At 47.4% G+C, this 26,213-nt stretch overlaps 1 protein-coding gene across 3 annotated transcripts in view; it reads left to right on the top strand.

Annotated features, from left to right (window-relative positions):
- prmt3 (protein arginine methyltransferase 3) overlaps nucleotides 1-25,756 on the top strand; it is a 306,241-nt gene extending 280,485 nt beyond the window's left edge. For all 3 annotated transcript variants that reach the window (XM_072466697.1, XM_072466696.1, XM_072466698.1), the window contains one exon: nucleotides 25,394-25,756. In XM_072466697.1, coding sequence (XP_072322798.1) covers nucleotides 25,394-25,503 — 110 coding nt within the window. In that variant the 3' untranslated portion in view covers nucleotides 25,504-25,756. The remainder of the gene's footprint in view (nucleotides 1-25,393) is intronic.
- The last annotated feature ends 457 nt before the right edge of the window (nucleotides 25,757-26,213 follow it).

Below are 26,213 nucleotides of genomic sequence, written 5' to 3'. Positions count from 1 at the left end.
CTAGCCAGTGAGGCCCACATCCTGTAAATGATTTTCTTTAAGTTGACTGCATCTGGCCCTGCTAATTTTTCAGACTTAGTGGTAGAGTTCATTCCCATATCTGGGGCGGGGTTCTCCGACCCCCCGCCGGGTCGGAGAATCGCCGGGGGCTGGTGTGAATCCCGCCCCCGCCGTTTGCCGAATTCTCCGGCACCGGAGATTCGGCGGGGGCGGGAATCGCCCTGTTCGGGTACACAGAGGGTGATTTCAGAATGTCCAAATTACAGCATGTCTTTCGGGACTTGTGGGAGGAAACCGGAGCACCCGGAGGAAACCCACGCAGACAAGGGGAGAACGTGCAGACTCCGCACAGTGTTCCAAGCCGGGAATCGAACCTGGGACTCTGGCGCTGTGAAGCCACAGTGCTAACCACTGCGCTACTGTGCTGCCCTAACCCTTCCCTTCCACAGCCTAGTCCGATCCCTCTCCCGCAGATGGCTCCCCTGTAAAAGCACCACATTGGCCCTTAAATCCTTCATAGAACATACAATGCATAAGGAGGTCATTCGGCCCATCGAGTCTGCACTGACCCACTTAAGCCCTCACTTTCACCCTATCCCCGTAACCCAAAACCCCTCCTAACCTTTTTGGACACTAAGGGCAATTTAGCATGGAAATCCACCTAACCTGCACATCTTTGGACTGTGGGAGGAAACCGGAGCACCCGGAGGAAACCCACGCACACACGGGGAGAACATGCAGACTCCGCACAGACAGTGGCCCAGCGGGGAATCGAACCTGGGGTCCTGGCGCTGTGAAGCCACAGTGCTAACCACTGTGCTACCGTGCTGCCCAAGATGAGATAAAACTCTCGATCATTTCATCGGGCCCCCAGACCCCCCCCCCCAGGGCCCACACCCAAGGAACAAAGACAAAAGGGAAGCTCTCCCGTCCATTCCCTGCTGCGAAAGAATAACCAAAAACCAAAACCTTTACAATTCTCAACACCCCACCTTGGGCCATATATTGTTCACATTGTTGCCTTAACCATTACCTCCAACTAGTTTGACCCCCTTGTCCCTCCCCCTACAACATATACACTCCAATACAGAACAATAAACCCCATATAACCAAAAATAAATACATAACATTGAAACATCCCCAAACAACCCTTTTCCATCAACACCCACTAAAGTCCCATTCAAACCCTTTATATTAAGTCCAAGTCTTTGTTCCTTCACAAAAGCCTTTGCCTCCTCTGACGTCTCGAAAAAGCAATCCTTTGAATTATACGTAACTCTCAATCTCTCGCCGGGCACACCACTCCGAAACACGCTCTACTTTTAGATAGCGCCGACTTCGTCCTATTAAAGGCCACACGCCTCTTTGCGAGCTCCGCCCCGACATCCTGATAGATTTGGATGCTGTTTTGGTCCCACTTCATATCCCGGTTCTCTTTGGCCCATTTCAGGACCCGCTCCTTCTTCTGGCAGCTGTGAAAACGCCCGCGGTGGCTCATTCTCCCGGGGTCTGTGCCGGAGTGTTCGGTGGGCCCTATCCAGCTCAGGAGGGGACATTTGTTCATCTCCTCTGCCGCCCCCCCCCCCCCCCCAACAACTTTGCAAACATCTGGGAAAAGTACCCTGTTGACCCCGGTGCCCTCCACACCACACCGCCTCCCCCACCACCCTACTCCCCTCCCTGGCAACCCCATGATCCTGAGGTTCGGTCTCCTTGACCTGTTCTCCCGGTCTTCGACCTTCGCCCTCAGGGCCTTATTCTTCTCCCCCACCATCAGCGCCCGACTTCCAGCGAGGCAAACTGGTCGCTATGCCATGACAAAATCCCTTCCGGCCCCTTTAGCAACTTTCCATGCTCTTTCACGGCCTCTGAAATCCTTCCCAACTTCTCTCTTTTCTGTCCGAGCGCCGTCTCAATAGACGCCTTGAGGGTTTCCATCATCTCCCCTCCTTGCCTTTCAAATTGTTTACCAAATTGCTTATCAAATTCGAGTGCCATTGCCCCAGTAAACGTTTCCACTGTGCTAGGAGCGGCCACACCTGCCGAGGTCACCGATTAGATGGGTCGGGTGTATCCACCAATCTCCCTCAGGAACCGGGCAAAAAGGACAAAAAAGACAAGGAAGATGGCGGGAGCTACCTTATGTGCGAACCTCTCCGAGATTCCACCACCAGAGGTTTCCCTCATAGTCCTCTTTATTTAGATTCAGGACATTAGTCTCTGATTTGACTACTTCACCTTCCATCTTAATGAAGAATTCTATCATATTATGGTCACTCTTCCCCAAGGGATTGTTCACTAATACTTTCTCATTGCACAGTCCCCAGGCAGAGAAGATTGAGAAAAGAATCTGATTGTAAGATAAAAGCAAATCACTGCAGGAACTGGGATCTGAAACTAAAATGGAAAATGCTGGACAAGCTCAGCAGGTCTGACGGCATCTGTAAAAATAGAAGGGAGCTAATATTTCGAGCCTGGATGATTCTTTGTCAAAGCTATAAGATATTTGGCCTGATTCTACTCTTGGAACATCAGGATGGCACCCTGCCAACCAGGTCTCGGCACCTGTCCTTTCTTTGAGTATGGATTGGTATATGGCCATTCCAGTCTTTGGGTATATTGGTTTGGTACATTTAGATATTGTTATGTACACCTTGATATTCAATGTGAAAGCATCCCAAATACCCAAAGAGAAATTTTGGGGGGGGGAAAATTGAGAGAGAAGAGATGAAACCCTGTGAGGAAAGTCTTGTAAATTATTCAAAAATCAAAATGTTTATTAAACCCTGAAATACAACAAGAAAGGCAACAGATGGGGCGGCATGATGGCGCAGTGGTTAGCACTGCTGCTTCACAGTGCCGAGGACCTGGGTTTGATCTCAGCCCCAGGTCACTGTCCCTGTGGAGTTTGCACATTCTCCCCGTGTCTGTGTGGGTCTCACTGCCACAATCCAAAGATGTGCAGGGCAGGTGGATTGGCCACACTAAATTGCCCCTTAAATGGAAAAAAAGAAATGGGCACTTTAAATTTAAAAGAAAAACAAGAAAGGCAATGAAGAACCACATTTACAATTATCTTCTACGATAATGGTTACCTCGACACCCACAATCTAAATCCATGTGCTTTCCTAAATTCCGAGAATACACCTTCCCCAAAACAACATCCCATAGGTTTTTGCCAAATCCAGAAAATCATTACCACTGTGGAGCTTTCTTTTGGGAACTGTTCTTCTAGTTTAGAGTAGAACGTATGGGGTGTGGCACAGACAGATTTCTGCGCCACATCTTGATTCTCTGAGAGCTCCGCTTTGCGACTGGACGTGTCTATGGCCTCGGTCCCTATATTGCTAGTCTCCATTTTGCTGAACAGAGTGTCTGTTTCACTCTGCTACTAGCCTAATCCGCATCTCACAAGTTCTCCATGCAGCAAAATCTCTGTCAGTTTCTTTCTTAATCCAATTCGTTACTTTTTATTTCACCCCAACTTCCTCACAATATTAACTTTTTTAAAACAATAGTGGCTTACTGTGACAATGAAGAGGAAAATATGAAGGATGTTCATATTTTTATGTTGTAAATCTCCTCAATAGGTTAAAAGCGAGGCCTCCTGCTTTCGGCCTGATCGGCACAGTATCTCGCGCAGGCGTAAAAAACAGAGCGATCACTCATGACAGAGTTGCTCCAGCCAAAACCAACGTTAGCCTTTTCCTTTCACGAGTGGGAGCTGTGAATAAATGTATTATGATAATAATCTTTATTGTCACAAGTAGGCTTAGATTAACACTGCAATGAAGTTACTGTGAAAAGCCCGTAGTTGCCACATCTCGGCACCTGTTCGGGTACACAGAGGGAGAATTCAGAATGTCCAATTCACCTCACAAGTACGTCTTTCGGGACTTGTCGGAGGAAACCGGAGCGCCCGGAGGAAACTCATGCAGACACGGGGGGAACGTGCAGACTCCGCGCAGACAGTGACCCAAGCTGGGAATCGAACCTGGGACCCTGGCGCTGTGAAGCAACAGTGCTAACCACTGTGCCACCGTGCTGCCCTTCAAATATCATTGATGATAAATCCCAATAACCCTAGTCCTGGTCCCCTGGAATAAAGGAGCTATCACAGTGCCGTAACGGAAAAAGATCAGCCTCATTTCTTCTGTATGAAACTATATTTATGTAGACTTGCATCCAGGCAGGCTAATATTAATGAGTGTGCCTAATGTAGCAAAATTATCTGTTGTCTACCTATTTTAGTTGGCGCGTGGCCCTTGCTTGAAGGATGCCGATTTAAATACTTCAAAATGCCAGCTGAAGGTATAATGATACTGGCCAAACAAAACATCTGGCCAGTAAGCGTTGACCTGATAAGTTGATATGTTTCAAAAACGAAATGGGCCCAGACAAATTTGTGAATGTGTTGCTGAAGACCTTGTTTAGTTGGAATAAATATGATGTACTGACAGTTTCAATCTTTTGAATTAAACTGCAGAGCCAGTAATGAACTGGGAGGGGTCCGTGTGCCAATTTCTGCGAATTCACGGCTGTCAATTCATCGTGTTTTAGTGAGGAGTCTGCAAAGCAGTGATCGGGGCAGCAGGATTGACTGCTGCCACTGGGAATTCCCATTGAATGCTGGGCGCACGCCCGCCGCCAGGAACCGGCGGGCGGAGGTGTCCTGCTGGCGGGACCAGGGAATTCTACCGCCAGCGAATGGCCGGAATTCTCCGGCCAATGTCAGTTGTCTTTTTTATTCATTCATCGGACGTGGTATCGCTGGTAGAACCCTAATTGTCTATCCCTATTTGCCCCTGATCTGAGTGGCTTGCAAGGCCAGAGGCAAGTTGAGGGTAAGAATTCCTTACTAGAGGGACATTGGTGAACTGGATGTTTTTTTTTTACAACACTCTACAATGGTTTCATGGCCATCATTTGACTTTTAATCCAGATTTTATTTTAAATTGAATTCAAATTTCACTATGTGCCATGGTGGGATTCGAACCTGGGGAAACATTACCCTGGATCTCTGGACTACTAGTCCAGTGACATTACCACTGCACCACCGCCTCCCCTCAAGTACTATATTTAGCTGGAAAAGTTTGCTATTTGTTTATTTACACAGCAATAAAAGCAAAATGCCCAGAATGCAATGAATACAGAAGTTATAATGTCGAGAATTCTTGATGCTGTAGTATCACCCTCACCTCTCCGTCAAAAGGCTGCGTGTTCAGGTCCACTCCAGGATTGAATGCAAAAGTCTAGGCAGACACACTCGTGTAGTGCTGAGGAGGTACTGCACCGTCGAAGGTGCTGTTTGTCAGATTGGTCCAATAACACTGTTTGGAAGAAGAGCAAGGCAGTTATTCCCAGTGTCCTGGCCAACATACATCCCTCACTCATAAAGACTGATTCAACGTCAAATTGCTGTTTGTGGGATCTCGCTGTGTGCCAATTGGCTGACGTGTTCCCCACATTTTAACAGTGACTGCATTTCAAAACTGATTAATTTGCGGTAAAGCACTTTGAGACTTCCGGTGCTCATTTAAGGGTGGTATAACAATGCAAGTCTTGTTTTTATTCCACACTATGTGCCCATCCAGACAGCACTAATCTGATGAGTCTGCACGTCTCTGGAATCGTTTCAGACCTCCGGGCTCCAGTTTGAAATCATGTGGCTTTGGACTTGGGAACACCTCCCTGGTCAACTTGGCTAAATGAGCATTATTATTGCAGTTTATTTTTTTGCATAATTATTATTTTATCGCAATGGAATCATACAGTGTTTGACAGTAGAAAAATTGCTGAATGTGCTATGTTTGACTCTGCGGTTAGCACCCTTGTCTCTTCAGTCAGGAGCATTGAAATCTGAGCGCATAATCGAGGCTGACACTTCTGTGCTGAGTGTATGTGCCTTGCGAAATGTGCTGTCTTTCAGATGGGCATCAAACCAATGCTCTGACTGCCTCCTGAACTGACTGTAAGAGATCCCGGGGCATTATTCAAAGTAGAGCAGAAGAGTTCTTCTTGGTGTTCTGAACAATATTTATCCCTCAGTCAACACCCAGACAGATTATCTGGCTATTATTGCCTTGTTTTTTGGGGATCTTGCCATGTTCAAATTGGCTGCCGCATTTCGAATGTGACAGCAGTGACTACACTTGAAAGTTAATTGGCTGGAAAGTGCTTTGGGGCACCCTTGGCTTCTGAAGGTTCCTCTATCTTGGTTTGTTTTTCATTTAATGCATCAAATCACTCTATGATTCCTTCCTGATAAGCCCCCTTACTTTTTCCGGTTATACTTTCGCTTACTTATCACAGAATCACAGTGCATAAGAGGCCCTTCGCCCATAAAGTCTGCACTGACACATGAAAAACACCTGGCCGACCTACCTAATCGCATTTGGCAGCACTTGGCCCACAGTCTTGAACGTTCTGGTGTGCCAAGTGCTCTCCCAGGTGCTTTTTAAAGGATGTGAGGCAACCCGCCTCTCCCACCCTCCCAGACAGTGCGTTCCAGACCCTCACCACCCTCTGGGTTCCTCACAACCCCCCCCCCCCCCACCGCCCCTAACCTCATTCCCTTTAGTCTCAAACTACCATCTAAATTACCTTTCAGAAGAATTTATAATAATTCTACCTTTACAAGGGTTGGAAAATTCCACATTCAACATGACAATCATCTCAAGCGCAGCAGTTGCTAGTGAAGGAAGATTACAGAATTTGATGAGAAAATAATGATGGAATTATGAAACAGATTACCGGCCGGAGGGATAAAAATATTGGTGTTTCTCTTAAAAAAGAGAGACTGAATACTGACTAGGCAGGAGATGGAAGGCTGTTGGGTCGAGAATAGTAGAAAGGAGACCAGAGGATGGCTTGGAATGGTACATCATTCCAGCACGGCAGCACAGTAGCATTGTGGATAGCACAATTACTTCACAGCTCCCACAGTCCAAAGATGTGCAGGTTAGGTGGATTGGCCATTCTAAATTGCCCTTAGTGGCCAAAATTGCCCTTAGTGTTGGGTGGGGTTGCTGGGTTATGGGGATAGGGTGGAGGTGTGGATCTTGGGTAGGGTGCTCTTTTCAAGAGCCGGTGCAGACTCGATGGGCCGAATGGCCTCCTTCAGCACTGTAAATTCTATGAAATCTATGAAATCATATAGACTTTGATCTTCTCTTGCCTATAATGCAATTATGTTGCTGCTTTGTGCTAGAAAATGGTGTAACCCTGAGATACTGCCAGTTGCTAGCACGGTAGCACAGTGGTTAGCACTGTTGCTTCACAGCTCCAGGGTCCCAGGTTCGATTCCCGGCTTGGGTTACTGTCTGTGCGAGTTTGCACCTTCTCCCTGTGTCTGCGATGGGTTTCCTCCGGGTGCTCCGGTTTCCTCCCTCCGTCCAAAGATGTGCAGGTTAGGTGGATTGGCCATGATAAATTGCCCTTTGTGTCCAAAAAGGTTAGGTGGGGTTACTGGGTTACGGGAATAGGGTGGAGGCGTGGGGCTTAAGTAGGGTGCTCTTTCTAAGGGCCGGAGCAGACTCGATGGGCCGAATGTCTTCCATCTGCACTGTAAATTCTATGATAATGGGGAGGTGGTGGCAGAGTGGCATTGTCACTGGACTAGTAACCCAGAGACCCAGGATAATGATCTGGGGACCCGGGTTCGATTCCCACCACGGTAGGTGGTGGAATTTAAACTCAATAAAATATCTGGAATATAAGTCTAATGATGACCATGAAACCATTGTCGTTAAAAACATCTGGTTCACTAACGTCTTTCAGGGAAGGAAATCTGCCGTCCTTACCCGGTCTGGCCTACATGTGACTCCAGACCCACAGCAATGTGGTTGACTCTGAAATGGCCCAGCAAGCCACTCAGTTGTATTCATCCGCTACAAAAACACAAAAAAGAAATGAAACCGGATGGACCACCAGAAATGACAACGGCAAACCCAGCCCTGCCGACCGTGCAAAGTCCTCCTTACTAACATCTGGGATCTTGGGCCAAAGTTGGGAGAGCTGTCTCACAGACTAGTTAAACAACAGTCTGACATAGTCACACTCACAGAATCACACCTTACAGACAATGTCCCAGACACCACTATCACCATTCCTGGGTATGTCCTGGCTCACCGGCAGGACAGACCCAGCAGAGGGGCCGACACAGTGGGGTACAGTCGGGAGGGGGTTGCCCTGGGAGTCCTCAACATCGAATCTGGACCCCATGACGTCTCATGGCTTCAGGTTAAACATGGGCAAGGAAACCCCCTGCTGATTACCACGTACCGTCCACCATCAGCTGATGAGTCAGTGCTCCTCCATGTTGAACACCACTTGGAGGAAGCACTGAGGGTGGCAAGGGTGCAGAATATGTGCTGGGTGGGGGACATCAATGTCCATCATCAAGAGTGTCTCGGTGGTACCACCACAGACCGAGCTGGCCAGGTCCTAAAGGCCATAACTGCTAGACTGGGACTGCAGCAGGTGGTGAGGGAACCAACAAGAGGGAAAAACAAAGTTGACCTCATCCTCACCAACCTGCCTGCCGCAGGTGCGTCTGTCCATGACAGCATCAGTGGAAGTGACCACCGCACTGTCCTCGTGGAGACAAAATCCTGTCTTCAGATTGAGGATACCCTCCATCGTGTTGTGTGGCACTACCACCTTGCTACATGGGATAGACTTCGTACAGATCCAGCAACCCAAGACTGGGCATCCATGAGGTGCTGTGGGCCATCAGCAGGAGTGGAATTGCACTCAGCCACACTCTGCAACCTCATGGCCCCGCACATCCCAAACTCTACCATTACCCCCAAGCCAGCGATCAACCCTGGTTCAATGAAGAGTGCCGGAGAGCATGCCAGGAGCAACATCAGGCATCCCGAAAAATGAAGTTTCAACCTGGTGAAGCTACAACACAGGACTACTGGTGTGGCAACAGCATAAGCAGCAGGTAATAGACAGAGCGAAGCTCTTCAGTCCTGCCACATCCAGCCGTGAATGGTGGGGGACCATTAAACAACTCACTGGGGGAGGAAGCTCCACAAATATCTCCATCCTCAATGATGGAGGAGCCCAGCACATCTGTGCAAAGGACAAGGCTGAGGCATTCGCAATAATCTTTAGCCAGAAGTGCCGGGTGAATGATCCATCTTGGTCTCCTCCAGAGGTCCCCAGCATCACAGATGTCAGACTTCAGACAGTACGATTCACTCCAGGTGATATCAAGAAATGGCTGAAGGCACTGGATACTGCAAAGGCTATGGGTCTTGATAATATCCCGGCAATAGTACTGAAGACTTGTGCTCCAGTACTTGCTGCACCCCTAGCCAAGCTGTTCCAATACAGCTACAACACTGGCATCTACCCAGCAATGTGGAAAATTGCCCAGGTGTGTCCTGTACACAAAACAGGACAAATCCAATCCAGCCAATTACCGGCCTATCAGTCTACTCTCAATCATCAGTAAAGTGATGGAAGGAGTCATCAACAGTGCTATCAAGCGGCACTTTTCAGCAATAACCTGCTCACAGATGCTCAGTTTGGGTTCCACCAGGGTTACTCAGCTCCTGACCTCATTACAGCCTTGATTCAAACATGGACAAAAGAGCTGAATGCCAGAGGTGAGGTGAGAGTGACTGCCCTTGACATCAAGGCAGCATTTGACTGAAAATGGCATCAAGGAGCCCGAGCTAAACTGGAGTCAATGGGAATCAGGGGGGAAACTCTCTGCTGGTTGGAGTCATACCCGGCACAAAGGAAGATGGTTGTGGTGGTTGGAGGTCAATCAGCTCCAGGACATCACTGCAGCAGGTCATCAGGTTAGTGTCCTAGGCCCAACCATCTTCAGCTGCTTCATCAATGACCTGCCTTCCACCATAAGGTCAGAAGTGGGTTGTTTGCAGATGACCGCACAATGCTCAGCACCATTCGTGACAGGGCAGCACGGTAGCATGGTGGTTAGCACAATTGCTTCACAGCTCCAGGGTCCCAGTTTCGATTCCCGGCTTGGGTCACTGCCTGTGTGGAGTCTGCACGTTCTCCCCGTGTCAGCGTGGGTGTCCTCCGGGTGCTCCGGTTTCCTCCCACAGTCCAAAGATGTGCAGGTTAGGTGGATTGGCCATGCTAAATTGCCCTTCGTGTTCAAAATTGCCCTTAGTGTTGGGTGGGGTTACTGGGTTATGGGGATAGGGTGGAGGTGTGGACCTTGGGTAGGGTGCTCTTTCCAAGAGCCGGTTGCAGACTCGATGGGCCGAATGGCCTCCTTCTGCACTGTAAATTCTATGTGACGGCACCAAATTTCACATCAATTGCCCCGGGGGTCAGTGTAAAGGACAGTGTAAATATACACCAAAGCAGCTGCTAACACAAACACTAAACAATTCTAATAATGAGGTTTACAAATAAAGATGCTTTATTTATGGCATAATCTGCATGGAAAATTAAAAGCCTTGCTTTGATTTTCAGTGAATACATTTTAGCACATTTTATTTTGGACGTGTATATGCCACAGTACAGATTGACATAATTACTGCATTTGAAATTTAAATTTGTGAAAGGACACTATAGGACCTTAATTATAATCCATTAGACAGAACGAAGCGTTCGGATTATAAATACATATTTCCTCCATAATTGCTCTGTGTTTTCACTGTTATATTTCTGTTTAATTAAATGAATATTAATGTATATTTCCCCGTGGCGATAGGTTTCCAATGGGAGATCAGGAAATGTTAATTTGAAGTAAATATTAGGGCTTGGATAACCTGATGTGTTGTGACATCCACCGTATAATTAAAATGCTATTGATTGCATTAATTAAATGAGGTACAATATAGGTAAAAACAGGGTAAAATGTAACACTCATGAATGGATTTTTGCACATTCAGTAAAAAACAAGTATCCCTAACCTTGAGATCGTGGACATGTCCATAGTTCAAACTTAATAGCATCAACATTAATCCACAGCTTGTTTAAAGAAGTTTATTAATTCGTTAACGGATGATATTGTGTCATGGGATACTGACTTAGTTCCAAATTCTAATTTCAATGAGCTGGGGACAGTGTTGGAACCATTCAGTACATCATTATGTTTAAATCACACAGTTTGGTCAAGTCTAATTGCATGTACAGGAAATTTCGACTTTAATTTGCGTAGACGGAATCCACATATAAATGGACATGAATTCTTATCAGTTGCGATACCACAGGAAATTCTACTCTGCAATTTTGAGGCCCCCGCATATTTGATCCGCCACATATCTCCAAATCTTTACAGATATCCTTTCAAGTCCTAAGGCTTGCCCTCATTTTCTTTAACTCGCTTCTCTAATACTTCCCTTTTATATAATCTAACCTTTCACCTTGCTTTGAACCAATTCTACTTTCGCCTCCTCCCCAATAGCTGGAACATAAGAATCCCTATAGTGCATAAAGAGGCCATTCGGCCCATCAATCCTCCGAAAGAGCGCTCTACCAGGTCTACTCCCCCGCCCACCTGCCCTATCCCCGTGACCTAACCTGGACATCCCTGGACATTACAGAGCAATTTAACGTGGCCAATCCACCTAACCTGCCCTTCTATGTGACTGTGGGAGGAAACCGGAGCACCCGGAGGGAACCGATGTAGACACTGGGAGAACGTACAAACTCCACACAGACCTTTATAGAATCATAGAATCACCACAGTGCAGAATGAGGACACTCGGCCCATCGCGTTAACAACCCTCCGAAAGAGCACTCCATCCAGGCCCCACTCCCCTGCCCTGTCCCCGTAACCCCACCTAATCTGCACATCTTTGGACTGTGACCCAAGGTTGGAATCGAACTCGGGTCCCTGGCACTGTGAGGCAGTAGTGCTAACCACTGTGCCACCGTGCCGACAAAAGCATAACTTCTTATTTCACAGCGAGTGAATTACTTTTGAATTTAGTCACTGTCGCATGTGGACAAACAAAGCCGCTTGCACACAAGAAACACCTTGTCAGTTGTGTCTTAGAAGCATTCTCACCCCTGAGCTGGAATGTTGTAGGTTCAAGACCCATGTCAGAGATTTAGTGCAAAATCCAGGCCATCACTCAGGTTCACAGTCGGTTAATTGTGTATCTTACCCTAACTTTTTTTTCCTTTGTTCCTGGGATGGGGACATCTCAATCAAGGTCAGCATTTATTGTTCATCCCTAATTGCCCTTAAGAAGGTGGTGAGCCACCATCTTTAACCTCTGCAGTCAGTATAGTGCAGGTACTCCCACTGTGCTGTTGAGTAGGAGCTGCAGGATTTTGACCCAGTAGTGATGGAGCAACACTATATTTCCACTCCAGGCTGACATGTGAACTGGAGGGTAACTTGAGGGTGGTAGTGTTCCGTGCGCCCTTGCCCTTCTCAGTGGTGGAGGTCACAGTTTGAAAGATTCTGTCAAAGGCGCCTTGGTGCAATACATCGTGGAGATTGTACACAATGCATGTCAGTGGTGGAGGAAATGAATGCATGCACAATGGTTAGCACTGTGGCTTCACAACGCCAGGGTCCCAGGTTCGATTCCCAGTTTGGGTCACTCTCTGTGCGGAGTCTGCACGTTCTTCCTGTGTCTGCGTGAGTTTCCTCCGGGTGCTCCGGTTTCCTCCCACAAGTCCCGAAAGACGTGCTGTTAGGTGAATTGGGCATTCTGAATTCTCCCTCCGTGTACCCAAACAGGCGCCGGAGTGTGGCAACTGGGGGCTTTTCACAGTAACTTTATTGCAGTATTAATGTAAGCCTACTTGTGACAATAATAATAATAATTATTATTATTAAGGTGATGGATCGGGTACCAATCAAGCGGCTGCTTGTCCTGGGTGGTGGTAGGGGAACTACCGGCTGTCCCAGCCTCATTGATTTTGTTCCTCAACTCAAGAGACCAGACGTAGATAGAATTAGTCTTTCAGAGATTTATTCAAACGTGCAGGGGAGCCGTGTCCACAATATGATGTATGGACTCCCCAAATAATACATTATATCAAGTCTTATACCTTTGCATTGTCTCACCGTTAGTTGCATATACCAATTAAAGGTGGACACTAAATGTACTATTATCTTTAACCTATTACAATTAGTTTCCCTACTTATCACACTCTATATACATGAATATATTTAACCAATTACTGCATCTATACACTTGCCTAATTGCAATCACTAACAAGGCACGTCTACATTATTAAACTATCAGCAACCACACATCTGGGGTCCTTGACTGATATTTGTACCTCCTTGTGAATTATCAAAGTTCCCATCCGCTTGTCCATTGTTCATCTTGTTTGTACAGCCTATTTGCAGCTTGGGAACTTCACAGGAGCTTCCCAGGGGAACTCAGTTGTACTCAATTCACAGGGAATCTCTGCTGCATTCAATGGTTTTAACCCCTTCAGATGGTGTCAAGCTTATGGAGTGTTGTTGGAGCTGCACTCATCCAGGCAAATGGAGACTATTCCATCGCACTCCTGACTTGTGCCTTGACATAGCGGATAGGCTTCAGGAATAAGGAGGTGAGCTACTTGCCACAGAATTCCCACCTCAGTACTGTTTGTTTGGCCACAGTATTCCAGTTTAGTCTTTGTTCAATGGTAACCCCCCCCCAGAAGGTTCATGGTGGGGGATTGACTGATGGAAATGCCATTCAATATCAAGGGAAAGTTATTAGATTCACTCTTTTTGAAGCTGGTCATTTCCTGGCAATTGCATGCAACGAATGTTACTTTGACTCATTAGTACAGGTCTGAATGGTGTCTAGGTTTTGTTTGCTGATATGAATTGCTTCATTATCTGAGGAGGCGCAACTCTGCAGTCAGCAGCGAAGATTCCCTTATGATGCAGGAAGGTCATTGTAGAAGCAGCGAAAGATGGTTGGGCCAAGGACGTGTCTGCATATATTTAGCTCTGGTAAGCTCGAAGCAATGATGAGGCAACATCCAACTCTTATTACAGTAATGATTTGATAGAACTGAGTAACTTCCTGGCTATTTAAGCGTCAACCGCATTGTTGTGGCTCTGGGGTCACAGATAGATCAGATTGCAGAAGGCCACTGGAGAACGAGATGGGGATTTACAACAGCCTGGTAGGCTCACTATTATTGATGCCAGATTTTTGTTCCAGATTTATTTAATTAACTTCAAATTCCCCAGCTGCTGTGGTGGGATTTAAGCTCATGTTTCTGTGTTGTATAGTCTATTCAGGCAGTGGCACAGTGGTAATGTCACGTGATGGGGCCATGGGTTCACCGCGATAGCTGTCGGGATTAAATTCAGTGAATGAAATCTGGAATATAAAGCTATTCTCAGGAATGGGAACCATAAAGCTATCATCAATAGTGGCTGAAACCCATCTGGTTTAGTATCGGGGATGGAAATCTGCCATTCTTTTCTGGTCTGGCCTACGTGGGTCTGCAGATTCACAGTTAGCGTGGTTGACTCAATTAGGGATGGGCATCAAAGAACAATACAGCACAGGAACAGGCCCTTCGGCCCTCCAAGCCTGCATCAACCATGGTACCTGCCTAAACTAAAAGTGTCTGCACTTACGGAGTCCGTATACCCTATTCATATATTTGTCTAGATGCCCCTTAAATGCCACTATCGTACCTGCTCCCAGCACCTCCCCAGGCAGTGCATTCCATATATTTAGCACCTGTGTAAAAAACCTGCTTCGCACATCTGTTCCAAACTTTTCCCCACGCACTTTAAACCTATGTCCCCAGTACTTGACTCTCCTACCCTAGGAAAGAGCTTCTGACTATCCACTCTGTCCATGCCACTCATAATCTTGGTCACCTCTATCAGGTCACCGCTCAACCTCCGTCGTTCCAGCGAGAAACTCTGGCCTTGGACAGAATTCTCCGACCTCCCAGCCGCGTGTTTCCCGGAGGGGGCGCGCCGTTCGCTGGAGGAGGGATTCTCTGCTCCCGCTGCTGTCGATGAAGCCACGCCCTTCCGCAGGGAAGCCCGTGAGCAGGGGCGCACTACCAGCAAAACCAAACAATCCCACTGCCAGCGAACGGCCGGAGAATTCCGACCTTTGTCAACGACGCCCAAAGTCTACGAAAGAAGGGGAAAAATGTAACCGATGTAATCCTATGCGTTACGATATTAGTCACCAAAGGATTTGACTATACGCTACTGTATCCAACCACTCTGCTATTGGGAGTACCCGTCGCACATCGACTGTAGCAGTTCAAAAAAGCCAGCTCAACACCACCTTCTCAGGGGTGATTAGGCATGGGCTAGCAATGCTGGCCTGGTCAGCAAGACTCACATCCCAAGACCAAATAAATAAAAATTATCTGAGTATTGATGGCAAGCTGTCAACCACACTGAGCATACAATAATATCAGAGTTTTAATTTTCTCTTAATTGCTATTAGATTTGCAATGTTATTTTCAAAGCAGCCTTCATGTATCAACCGCTGCACATAAATCACCATCGTGTTGCTTTAACTAATACATCTCGTTACTGCTGTATTGCACCCATTAATTCTCCATGATGCTGATTGCCTCCATGAAACCCGAACACATTTATTATTCTCTTGCCAGTAACAAATGGAATTTGTCAGAGTTGCATTTAGTTCATTTATCCCCTTCGGGTTTCTCCCCTTGTCCCTTTTCTTGTCAATAGGGTGACTTATCCAGCAAGCTGTTGGTCCACAGGTACGTTATAGAAATGCCCATTCTTCCGGGGTCAGACTGGACACTGAATGTTGCGCAGTTTGAATGTAGGCAGCATGTCCTTGAAGCCCAATGTTGTCCGCACCGACATTAGATTTCTCAGCAAAAATGTAAAAGGAGTTTTCCATAGAATCCATATCCATAGAATCCATACAGTGCAGAAGGAGGCCATTCGGCCTATCAAATCTGCACCGACCCTCTGAAAGAGCGTCCTACCTAGGCCCACTCCCCCGCCCTATCCACGTAACACTATAATGACAGCTAACCTTTGGACACTAAGGGGCAATTTAGCATGGCCAATCCACCTAACCTGCACATCTTTGGACGATGGGAGGAAACCGTAGCACCCGGAGGAAACCCACGCAGACACGGGAAGAATGTCTAGAGGCAGGCTTAGCTCAGTGGGCTAGACAGCTGGTTTATGATGCAGAACAAGGCCAGCGGCGCGGGTTCAATTCTCGCAACAGCTTACCGACCAGGAACCGGAATGTGGCAACTAGGGGCTTTTCACAGTAACTTCATACTTGTGACAATAAAAGGTAGTTATAGTTTAGTGGGCAGCACGGTAGCATTGTGGATAGCACAATTGCTTCACAGCTCCAGGGTCCCAGGTTCGATTCCGGCTTGGGTCACTGTCTGTGCGGAGTCTGCACATCCTCCCCGTGTGTGCGTGGGTTTCCTCCTGGTGCTCCGGTTTCCTCCCACAGTCCAAAGATGTGCAGGTTAGGTGGATTGGCCATGATAAATTGCCCTTAGTGTCCAAAATTGCCCTTAGTGTTGGGTGGGGTTACTGGGTTATGGGGATAGGGTGGCGGTGTGGACCTTGGGTAGGGTGCTCTTTCCAAGAGCCGGTGGAGACTCGATGGGCCGAATGGCCTCCTTCTGCACTGTAAATTCTATGAACTAACAGTCGAACAGAATCCAGCAGAGCACAGTGACTGGGACACATATCCATCCCTCCCACAACCTACTCTGTGTTTGAAGTCAAGCCATCCACAATCTGGAACACATCCTGCACTCATTACAAAACCCACAAGATGCACAGGGCGACAGCCCTCTGAAATTGGAAGGAGAGAAATTCAGAGAAATATAAAATTTTCATCTGTGGGTTATTTTAAAAAAATCTATCTCTGCACACTGGTGCGTTAATGATCTATATCTTGGTGTGAAGAGGACAATTTCAAAGTTTGCGGATGATACAAAACGTGGAAGTATTGTAAACTGTGAAGAGGACAGTGTGGAACTTCAAAAGGATGTAGACAGGTTGGTAGAGTGGGCAGAGAGGCGGCAGATGAAGTTCAATGTGGAGAAGTGGGAGGTGATGCATTTTGGCAGGAAGAACATGGAGAGACAATATAAAACAAAGGGTAAAATTCTTAAAGGGGTGCAGGAGTAGAGGGAGTATATGTGCCTTGATCATTGAGGGTAGGACAGGCGGAGAGAAGAGTTAATAAAACAGAGAGTATCCTGGGCTTTATCCCTGAGCTTTATTAATAGGGTGATGGGGCGCAAGAGCAACGTTGTGCTGATTGAACTAATGTGACCTCAGTTGGAATATTGTGTACATTTCTCGGGCGAGATTCTCCGACCCCTCCCGCCGGGACGGAGAATCGCCGGGGGCTGGCGTGAAACCCGCCCCCGCCGGTTGCCGAATTCTCCGGCACCGGAGATTCGGCAGGTGCGGGAATCGCACCGCGCCGGTTCGCGGGCCCCCCCCCCCCGGCGATTCTCCGTGCCGGGTGGGCCGAAGTCCCGCTGCTAGAATGCCTGTCCCGCCGGCGTGGATTAAACCACCTCTCTTACCGGCGGGACAAGGCGGCGCGGGCGGGCTCCGGGGTCCTGAGGGGGGCACGGGGCGATCTGGCCCCGGGGGGTGCCCCCACGGTGGCCTGGCCCGCGACCGGGGCCCACCGATACGCGGGCGGGCCTGTGCCGTGGGGGCACTCTTCCCCTTCCGCCTTCGCCACGGTCCCCTCCACTGCGCATGCGTGGGGGTGCCATGAGCGGCCGCTGACGCTCCCGCGCATGCACCGTACGGAAATGTCATTTCCGCGCCAGCTGGCGGGGCACCAAAGGCCTTTCCCGCCAGCTGGCGGGGCGGAAATCAGTCCGGCGCCGGCCCAGCCCCTCAAGGTTAGGGCTCGGCCGCTCAAGATGCGGAGGATTCCGCACCTTTGGGGCGGCGCGATGCCGGACTGATTTGCGCCGTTTTTGGTGCCGGTCGGCGGACATCGCGACGATTACGGAGAATTTCGCCCCTGGGGCTCCACACTATCGGAAAGATGTTGACACGTTGGAGAGAATGTGGAAGAGGTTTACAAGAATGGTTCCATGGGGCGAGAAGCTTCAGTTTTGAGGATAGATTGGAGCGACTGGGACTTTTCTCCTTGGAGCGAAGAAGGCTGTGAGGAGACTTGATAGAGATGTTCAAAATCATGAGGAGGCTGCACAAAGTAGACGGGGAGAACTGCTGCTGCTGGTAGAAGGATCAAGAACGAGAGGGCACAGATTTAAAGTGATTTGCAGAAGAAACAAATGTGATGTGAGAAAAATCCTTTTCACGCAACAGGCGGGATTTTCCGAGCCTGCCGCCGCGTGTTTCGAGGCATTCCTGCTGGATCTTCTGGTCCGGCCACTGTCGAACAGAATTTCCCGCTTTATGCACCGCTGCTTTCGGGGACATCGGGCTTGGGGCCTTTGCGGCTGAAGGCAAGGCAACCAATGAGGAAGCTATTGCAGTCAGGGATGCTTAACATGCCACAATTGGCTCAGCGTAGATACCTTGGGGAGGGGAGCAGGCTGTAAACAGTGATCCATTTAAAATCTAGTTGCTAGTAGATTATCATAGATTATCATAGAATTTACAGTGCAGAAGGAGGCCATTCGGCCCATCGAGTCTGCACCGGCTCTTGGAAAGAGCACCCTACCCAAGGTCAACACCGCCACCCTATCCCCATAACCCAGTAACCCCACCCAACACTAAGGGCAATTTTGGACACTAAGGGCAATTTATCATGGCCAATCCACCTAACCTGCACATCTTTGGACTGTGGGAGGAAACCGGAGCACCCGGAGGAAACCCACGCACACACGGGGAGGATGTGCAGACTCCACACAGACAGTGACCCAAGCCAGAATCGAACCTGGGACCCTGGAGCTGTGAAGCAATTGTGCTATCCACAAGGCTACCGTGCTGCCCAGTAAACCGCTTTTTTCGTGCAAAAGAAGTATGGAGGAGGCAGCGTTAACTGGGATATTTAAGGAGGTATTAGATGATTACTTGAATAGAAACAATGTGCAGGGGCACCTGGATAAGGCAGGGGAGTGGCACTGAGTCATGATGCTGATTTGGAGAGCTGGTGCTGACACGATGGGCCGAATGGCCTCCTCCTGCGTTGTAACAATCCTGTGAATCCACATAGAGACCTAGATTGGTGACATTTCTTCCTCTAAATTTACAGTAGTTTTTTTTTCTCCCGCATCCTCTCCCAGAGGCATTTATTCCACATTGATGCCCTGTCACCTGGGGGACTCTTCATCTTAATGTCTGACCTGAATATCAGCTTGGGAATACCCCAGCTGAGCCCCCTCCACAGCTGTGTCTTTCCAGTAGGTTTTGCTAGATTGCAATCCAAGAGCTTCGGCAGATTCCCCCACTCAGCCCGAAACCAAATGAGGATAATCAGGCTGTTATTACTGCGGTCCCAGTTGAGGTCAAACTCATTAGGCACACTCCAGAGATCACAGACCTTTCATGTTCCAGTCTGTGCAGCAAAACGGATTTTTAATTGTGACAATCCTAGAAAGGTAACACAAAATAGAGATCCGACTGATGTTCAGCATGTTGCGAATGAGTTAAAACACCTTCATTAACGCTAAACTTTTAAGGGGCAATTTTCAGCCGGTCTTGTGCCAAACACAGAAGGTAAGATGTTCAGTTCGCCCATGTGTTGATAAGATCTAGTTACAGCTGCTGGAGGTGGGAAATAAGGTGTGAAGCGGGATTCATCCAAGATTCATAGCAGCCACATTGTAAACTGTAACCACCCCTTACTTCAGGATGGGACAGCACGGTGACACAGTGTCTCATAGCGCCAGGGACCCGGGTTCGATTCCAGCCTTGGGTGGCTGTGTGGAGTTTTTACGTTCTCCCCCGTGTGTGCGTGGGTTTCCTCCGGGTGCTCCGGTTTCCCCCCACAGTCCAAAGATGTGCAGGTTAGGTGGATTGGCCATGCTAAATTGCCCCTTAGTGTCCAAAGGTTTAGGTGGGGCTACGGGATGAGGGTCGGGGCATGGGTCTAGGTAGGGTACTTTTTCCCAGGGTCGGTGCAGACTCGATGGGCCGAATGGCCTCGTTCTGCACTGTAGAGATTCTATTCTATTCTATCATAGCTCGTGGAATTGGAATGAGAATCTGAGCTCTTGTACAGTGAGCTGAATTTTTCATGCTTTTAGGACATGGTTATAGATCCTGTCGTTTGATGAGCTAATTTTCATTTTGCTTGATATGTTTGAATTCTGCCTCTGCCCTGTCCATAATGATTATGTTCTAATATAATTTTATTTAGTATGAAACAAAGGTTTACCACAAATCTATGGGTGTATGTGTGACGTAGAAAGTAAAACACATGCTTTAAATAAAAGTCCATAAAACAGAGGAGCAGAATGAGGCCATTCGGCCCATCGAGTCTGCTCCGCCATTCAATCAGGGCCGATATGTTTCTCATCCCCGTTCTCCTCCTTCTCCCCATAACCCCTGATCCACTTATTAATCAATAGTCCATATTTACATTGTGGCGTGTGGGAGTGGAGACACTGGCATCAAAATCAACTGTGGAGTTTCTTATCCATCAGCTGGATGGTATATTTCAGAAGCAGAAGAATGTGTTCTTGCACTGTGTCTTTAACTGATTTACTTTAAAGATTTTTGCACGATTTGCAGCAACCTATTGCCACTGTTTATTGTTTCTTGATTGAGGGTTCAGATAAAGTACAACTGTGGAAAAAACTTCTAAAAGGAGCAAAATGCATTTCATTATTCTACCATAATTAAGCAATTATTAAGCAATTATGTCAACAGAGTTTAGCTTTGCTGATAAGTGTTTTGTTGTCCCCATATTATTCTGATAGCCATCTGCTAATGAGCAGTAATTTTGCATATCATTCACTCACGCATTTTGTTTATCATTTCAAATGGAAGGAAGTGTAAAATGATACCGAAGGTGGAAATTTTGCAGTATGATATAGTTAAAACCCATAACGATGGCAAATGATGCTGCATTGCAAGGGCGGCACGGTAGCACAGTGGTTAGCACTGTTGATTCACAGCACCAGGGTCCCAGGTGCGATTCCCAGATGGGTCACTGTCTGTGCGGAGTCTGCACGTTCTCGCCGTGTCTGCGTGGGTTTCCTCCAGGTGCTCCCACAGTCCAAAGATGTGCAGGTTAAGCGGATTGGCCACGCTAAATTAACCTTGGTGTCCAAGAAGGTTCGGTGGGGTTACTCGGTTGTGGGGAACGGGGTGGAGGTGTGGGCTAGAGTAGGGTGCTCTTTTCAAGGGTCGGTGCAGACTCGATGGGCCGAATGGCCTCCTGCGATGTAAATTCGATGATTCTAGATGTGTAAATAGAGATTGGTTGAATTTTACATGATCTCAATTTCACTTCATTTATCTGCAAAAGCAAACCGGAAAAGCAATTCCTGAGGGTCACTGACGTTTAGTCATTATTGGCACTCATCTCGACATGTCAATTGCCATTTTTCTCTGCGACGCATGAGTCCTGATCTCCCGAGCGTGACAGCGAGTTCAGTCTGCCACAACCAACGATCCGGACAACTGACACTATCTAAAACTATCCAGTCTGTTGTCCCGAGGTTGCTTTTTTTTTTAAGGGGTTCCCGGGGTGAAATGGTTATGCACAAAGAAGCTCGCTCTGAAGAGCATTGCGGTATTTGCTTTGCTATCGGCCGAAGCTGAGGGAATCATAGATTGGTTGCACCGCAGAAGGAGGTTATTTGGTCCATTGAGCTCTCCGCAAGAACACTTCAGCTGATTGCACTCCCCCACCCAGGAGCCATGCATTATTTTCCCCTCCAGGTACTTTTGAGAGCCATGATTTAATCTGCCTCCACCGCCTTTCAGATGCTTTCCAGATTGTAATACCCGACAAAAAAAAAGATTTCTCCTCGTGTTGTCTTTGGTTCTGTTATCGATCACCTTCAATGTATATTGCAGATTATTTTATGTACATATATATTTAATATTGTATGCAATGGGCCTCTTATTTTGTTCTTTTTTAAAATAAATTTAAAAATCTAATTATATTTTTTCCAATTAAGGGGCAATTTAGCGTGGCCAATCCAGCAAGCCTGCACATCTTTGGGTTGGGGGAGGGGTGAGACCCAGGCAGACATAGGGAGAATGTGCAAACTCCACACGGGCAGTGACCCAGGGCTGGAATCGAACTCGGGACCTCGGCGCGTGAGGCAGCAGTGCTAAGCAATGCGCCACCGAGCTGCCGAGTTATTTCAGGAGGGGCTGGTTTAGCACAGTGGGCTAAACAGATGGCTTGTAATGCAGAACAAAGCAGCAGCATGCGTTCAATTCCCCTACTGGCCTCCCCGAACAGGCGACTAGGGGCTTTTCACAGTAACTTCATTGAAGCCTACTTGTGACAATAAGCGATTGTTATTATTATTAGTACTATTACATTAGCTCTCGCTTCTCTGTCCACAGATGCTGCCTGTCCTACTGGACAATTCCAGCATTTTCTGTCCTTTGTTCAGATTTCCAACATCCGGAGAATCTTGCTTTTGTCCTCGGGATTGAATATTATTCCCAGACCAGGAGGACATTCGAGCATTTTCCATTTAAACTCAGCTGCGTAGATTCTCCGTCGGCGGGATCCTCCACGCCCCGCAGATTTTCCCACGCCGCGGGGACGCCCACAATGGGAAACCTCAGTGGCCGACTGGCAGGATCCCGCTGTCGGCCGGTGACAAGCCGCAGCAGAAAACGCGTGCGGCGGGACGGAGAATCCCGCCCCATAATGTCTACAGGAGCCCAAACCACATCAGACGTTGAGCTAAAATGAGCTTGTTTAGCTGTTGGGGAAACAAAAAGGAACATAGAGGAGTGGCACAGGTGGTACAGTGGTCTACGCTGCTGCCTCACAGCGCCAGGAACCAGGATTCAATTCCAGCCCGATTACGGATCCCTCTGCCAGCATCGTGCAGCGGAGAATCCTTCCCATTATCTCCTTTGTTCCCTCCAGTGTCGCTGTCTGGCCAGCTGAATACATCAGTCTGTTTGCTATCTGCAAATTGTGTGTATCGGGAAATTCGGTGCATCTCGTCATCCCACTTCCAAGTTTGTAAAATTGTGAAAATCTTGATATGTTCTCCTACCCAGAGACAGGTTACACTGTGGGAGTGTTGAGTTCATAAATAAACACTGGAATGTACATAAAATTAATTAAATTAGCAGGCACCTTCCTGAGAAAGATATGTTGATAGTGCACCATACAGGTTCCATATTCCCTGCACTTTCCCGGGCATATGTAACAACGCTCTACATATTTCAGGGGCGGGATTCTCCGTCCCGCCAGTCCTGTTTCCCGGCGCAGTGCGCCTACGCCGGCCAATGGGATTTCCCGTTGTGGCCACCAATGGCGTTGGAAAATACGCGGGCATGGGTGCGAAGCGGAGGATCCTGCCAACGGAGAATCCCGCAGCATCGCCAAGACACCTATTTCCACCACAATAGAATGGCCGATTCTGCCCTTGGTGCCGATGAATCCTTTATCCATGCCATTGTTACCTCTAGACTTGACTAGTCCTGACTAGCATTCCTATCTTTGCGCTCCACAACCTTGAGGTCACTCAAAACCTTTGCTGCCCGCATCCTAATATATACAAAGCTCCACTCACCCACCTCCCCAATGCTCGCTGACTGACATTGTCTCCCAATTAAGTAATACCTCGACTTTAAAATTCTCATCCTTGTTTTCAAATCTTCCTATGTCCTAACCCCTCCCCCATCCCCTCAGGTCTTCTCCAGCCCATCAATCAACGGTCCCGCTAAGCTTTATGGCTGTGCAGAGGAACCAGCAAGCGACCATGCAGTCCGGGACTGTGCAAAGAACTTTAAAGGGGTTGGCAGAATTGTTCAAGCGCCGAATTCGGCCATTTGGCCCATCGAGTCTGCTCCGCAATTCAATCATGGTTTATATATTTCTCATCCCCATCCTCCTGCCTTCTCCCCATAACCCCTGACCCTCTTATTAATCAAGAACCTTTCTATCTCTGTCTTAAAGACACTCAGTGATTTGGCCTCCTCAGCCTTCTGCGGCAAAGAGTTCCACAAATTCACCACCCTCTGGCTGAAGAAATTCCTCCTCATCTCTGTTTTCTAGGATCGTCCCTTCAGTCTGAGGCTGTGCCCTCGGGTTCTAGGTTTTCCTACTCGTGGGAACACCCTCTCCACGTTCACTCTGTCCAGGCCTCTCAGTATTCTGTAGCTGCCAGGCAGTGCATTCCAGACCCGAACCACTCGCTGTGTGAAAATATTTTTTTCTTGCATCACATTTGCTTCTTTTGCAGTGAAAAAAGCTGGTTACGCACAGCAGCTAAATTTTAAAGGGATCATTGTTTACAACCTCTCCTCTTCCGCAAGATAACTACGCTGTGCCACTTGTGACATGTTAAGCATGCTCAGCTACAAAGGCCCTCAGCTCCAGAATCCCCATCATATATCTCTCCGCATCCCGGATCTCTTTCCTCCTTTAAGATGCTCCGTAGCACTTACTTCTTTGACTAAAGTTTTGTTCGTCTAGCCTAATATCGCCTTCTGCGGCTAGGTGATAAATTTGACCTGGTACCCCTCCTAATTATAATGATAATCTTTATTAGTGTCACAAGTAGGTTACATTAACACTGCAATGAAGTTACTGTGAAAATCCCGTCGTCGCCACACTCTGGCGCCTGTTCGGGTACGCGGAGGGAGAATTCAGAATGTCCAAATCACCTAACAAACATGTCTTTTGGGACTTGTGGGAGGAAACCGGAGCACCCGGAGGAAACCCACGCAGACACGGGGAGAACGTGCAGAAACCGCACGGACGTTGAGCCAATCCGGGAATCGAACCTGGAACCCTGGCGCTGTGAAGCAACAGTGCTAACCACTGCGCTACCGTGCCGCCCTTGTATGAAGTACCTCGGGAAGTTTTATTCCATTAAGTATTCACTATGAATGGAAGTTGCTGTATTTTGTAAGAATGGACGTTTGAAGCAACGATGGACAGGGCTACTGTCGTCAGCTTCCTAAAGCAAATCCAGATTTTAGACTTTCCTCTGCAGACAGTGACAGCCAATTTATCACAGTTGTCTAATCAACGGGAGCTTTGGTCAGAGAACTCCTTCAGAATGATTTTCCCCCACGTTCCCTGCCTAATTTCTTATTTCACCCATTGTCATTCAAAGAAAGTGACTTTTATATTTGAGGTGTGACTCGGAACAACTCTGTGTAATTCCTTAAATTTATTGAATTTGTACGGGATGATAATGTTGAATGTACTGCCGTATTTCAAAATCCACACTCTTCAGAGGGGAAATTAGATTTTTAATCCACATTGAAGTAGCTGTTTTTTGCGCATTAGGCACTTACTTCTGCATGCTTGGAGTGATACGTTTCTGTTTTCCTCAGGTGACATCTTGCAAGGGAAGATTGCCTGTTGCAAGAATAGAAAAGATCCTCGGTCATTGATGATAACGATATCAATTAACAATGTGAAGCAAACATACAGTCTGCAGTAAAGCCTCTTTGCTCCAGGACCACAAGGTCTGAATCCAGCTGTCCATGATGTTTGTGCAGTTCTGTTTCTCAATAAGTGAAGGTTAAATATTGCAATTTCCATTGAAGCCTATCGAATTAATAAAGTCCTGTGATCTACATTATATTTTTCATGAATAAAGTGATTGAATAAACATGAAGCCTATAGGCCGGCTTATGAAAATTAAAAGCAGTCTTATTGGTTATGTTATCAATAATAAACAAACGTCAATGTTATTGAGGAATATTTTCTTCTGAGTTAATTCTAAATAATGCAAAGGATGTTTTGCATACTGACTGTTCACCTTGAGCCTCTCCAGGTGTGATTGACTTCTATCCAGGAAAGTTCCAAACAGAAATAAAGTGGCAGATTTTTGAACCTTTCTTAACTATAAGTTGCTTCACAGAACGACTGTGAACTCGAAATACAAGACATGCTGAAAAGAGAGACATGTTGCTGAATCTATTTGTCAGTCATCAAGACAAATGCAAGAATAACAAATTTCAAATGATCGCAACGATTTAGACTGCAGGAGAAAAGCGTACTGATTGGTTGGCAAGTCAACCCCCTAATTGGTCAAGGCTTTGCCAATGGGAAAGCAATGGGGAATTACAGGCTTTTTTTTTATTCGTCCATGGGATGTGGGCATCTCTGGCTGGGCTGGCATTTATTGCCCATCCCTGAGGGTCTGGA

This window comes from Scyliorhinus torazame, chromosome 10 (genome assembly GCF_047496885.1).
Source record: "Scyliorhinus torazame isolate Kashiwa2021f chromosome 10, sScyTor2.1, whole genome shotgun sequence".
NCBI lineage: Eukaryota > Metazoa > Chordata > Chondrichthyes > Carcharhiniformes > Scyliorhinidae > Scyliorhinus > Scyliorhinus torazame.
The sequence above is the reverse complement of the archived record's forward strand: the minus strand, read 5'-3'. Positions and strand labels throughout refer to the sequence as shown.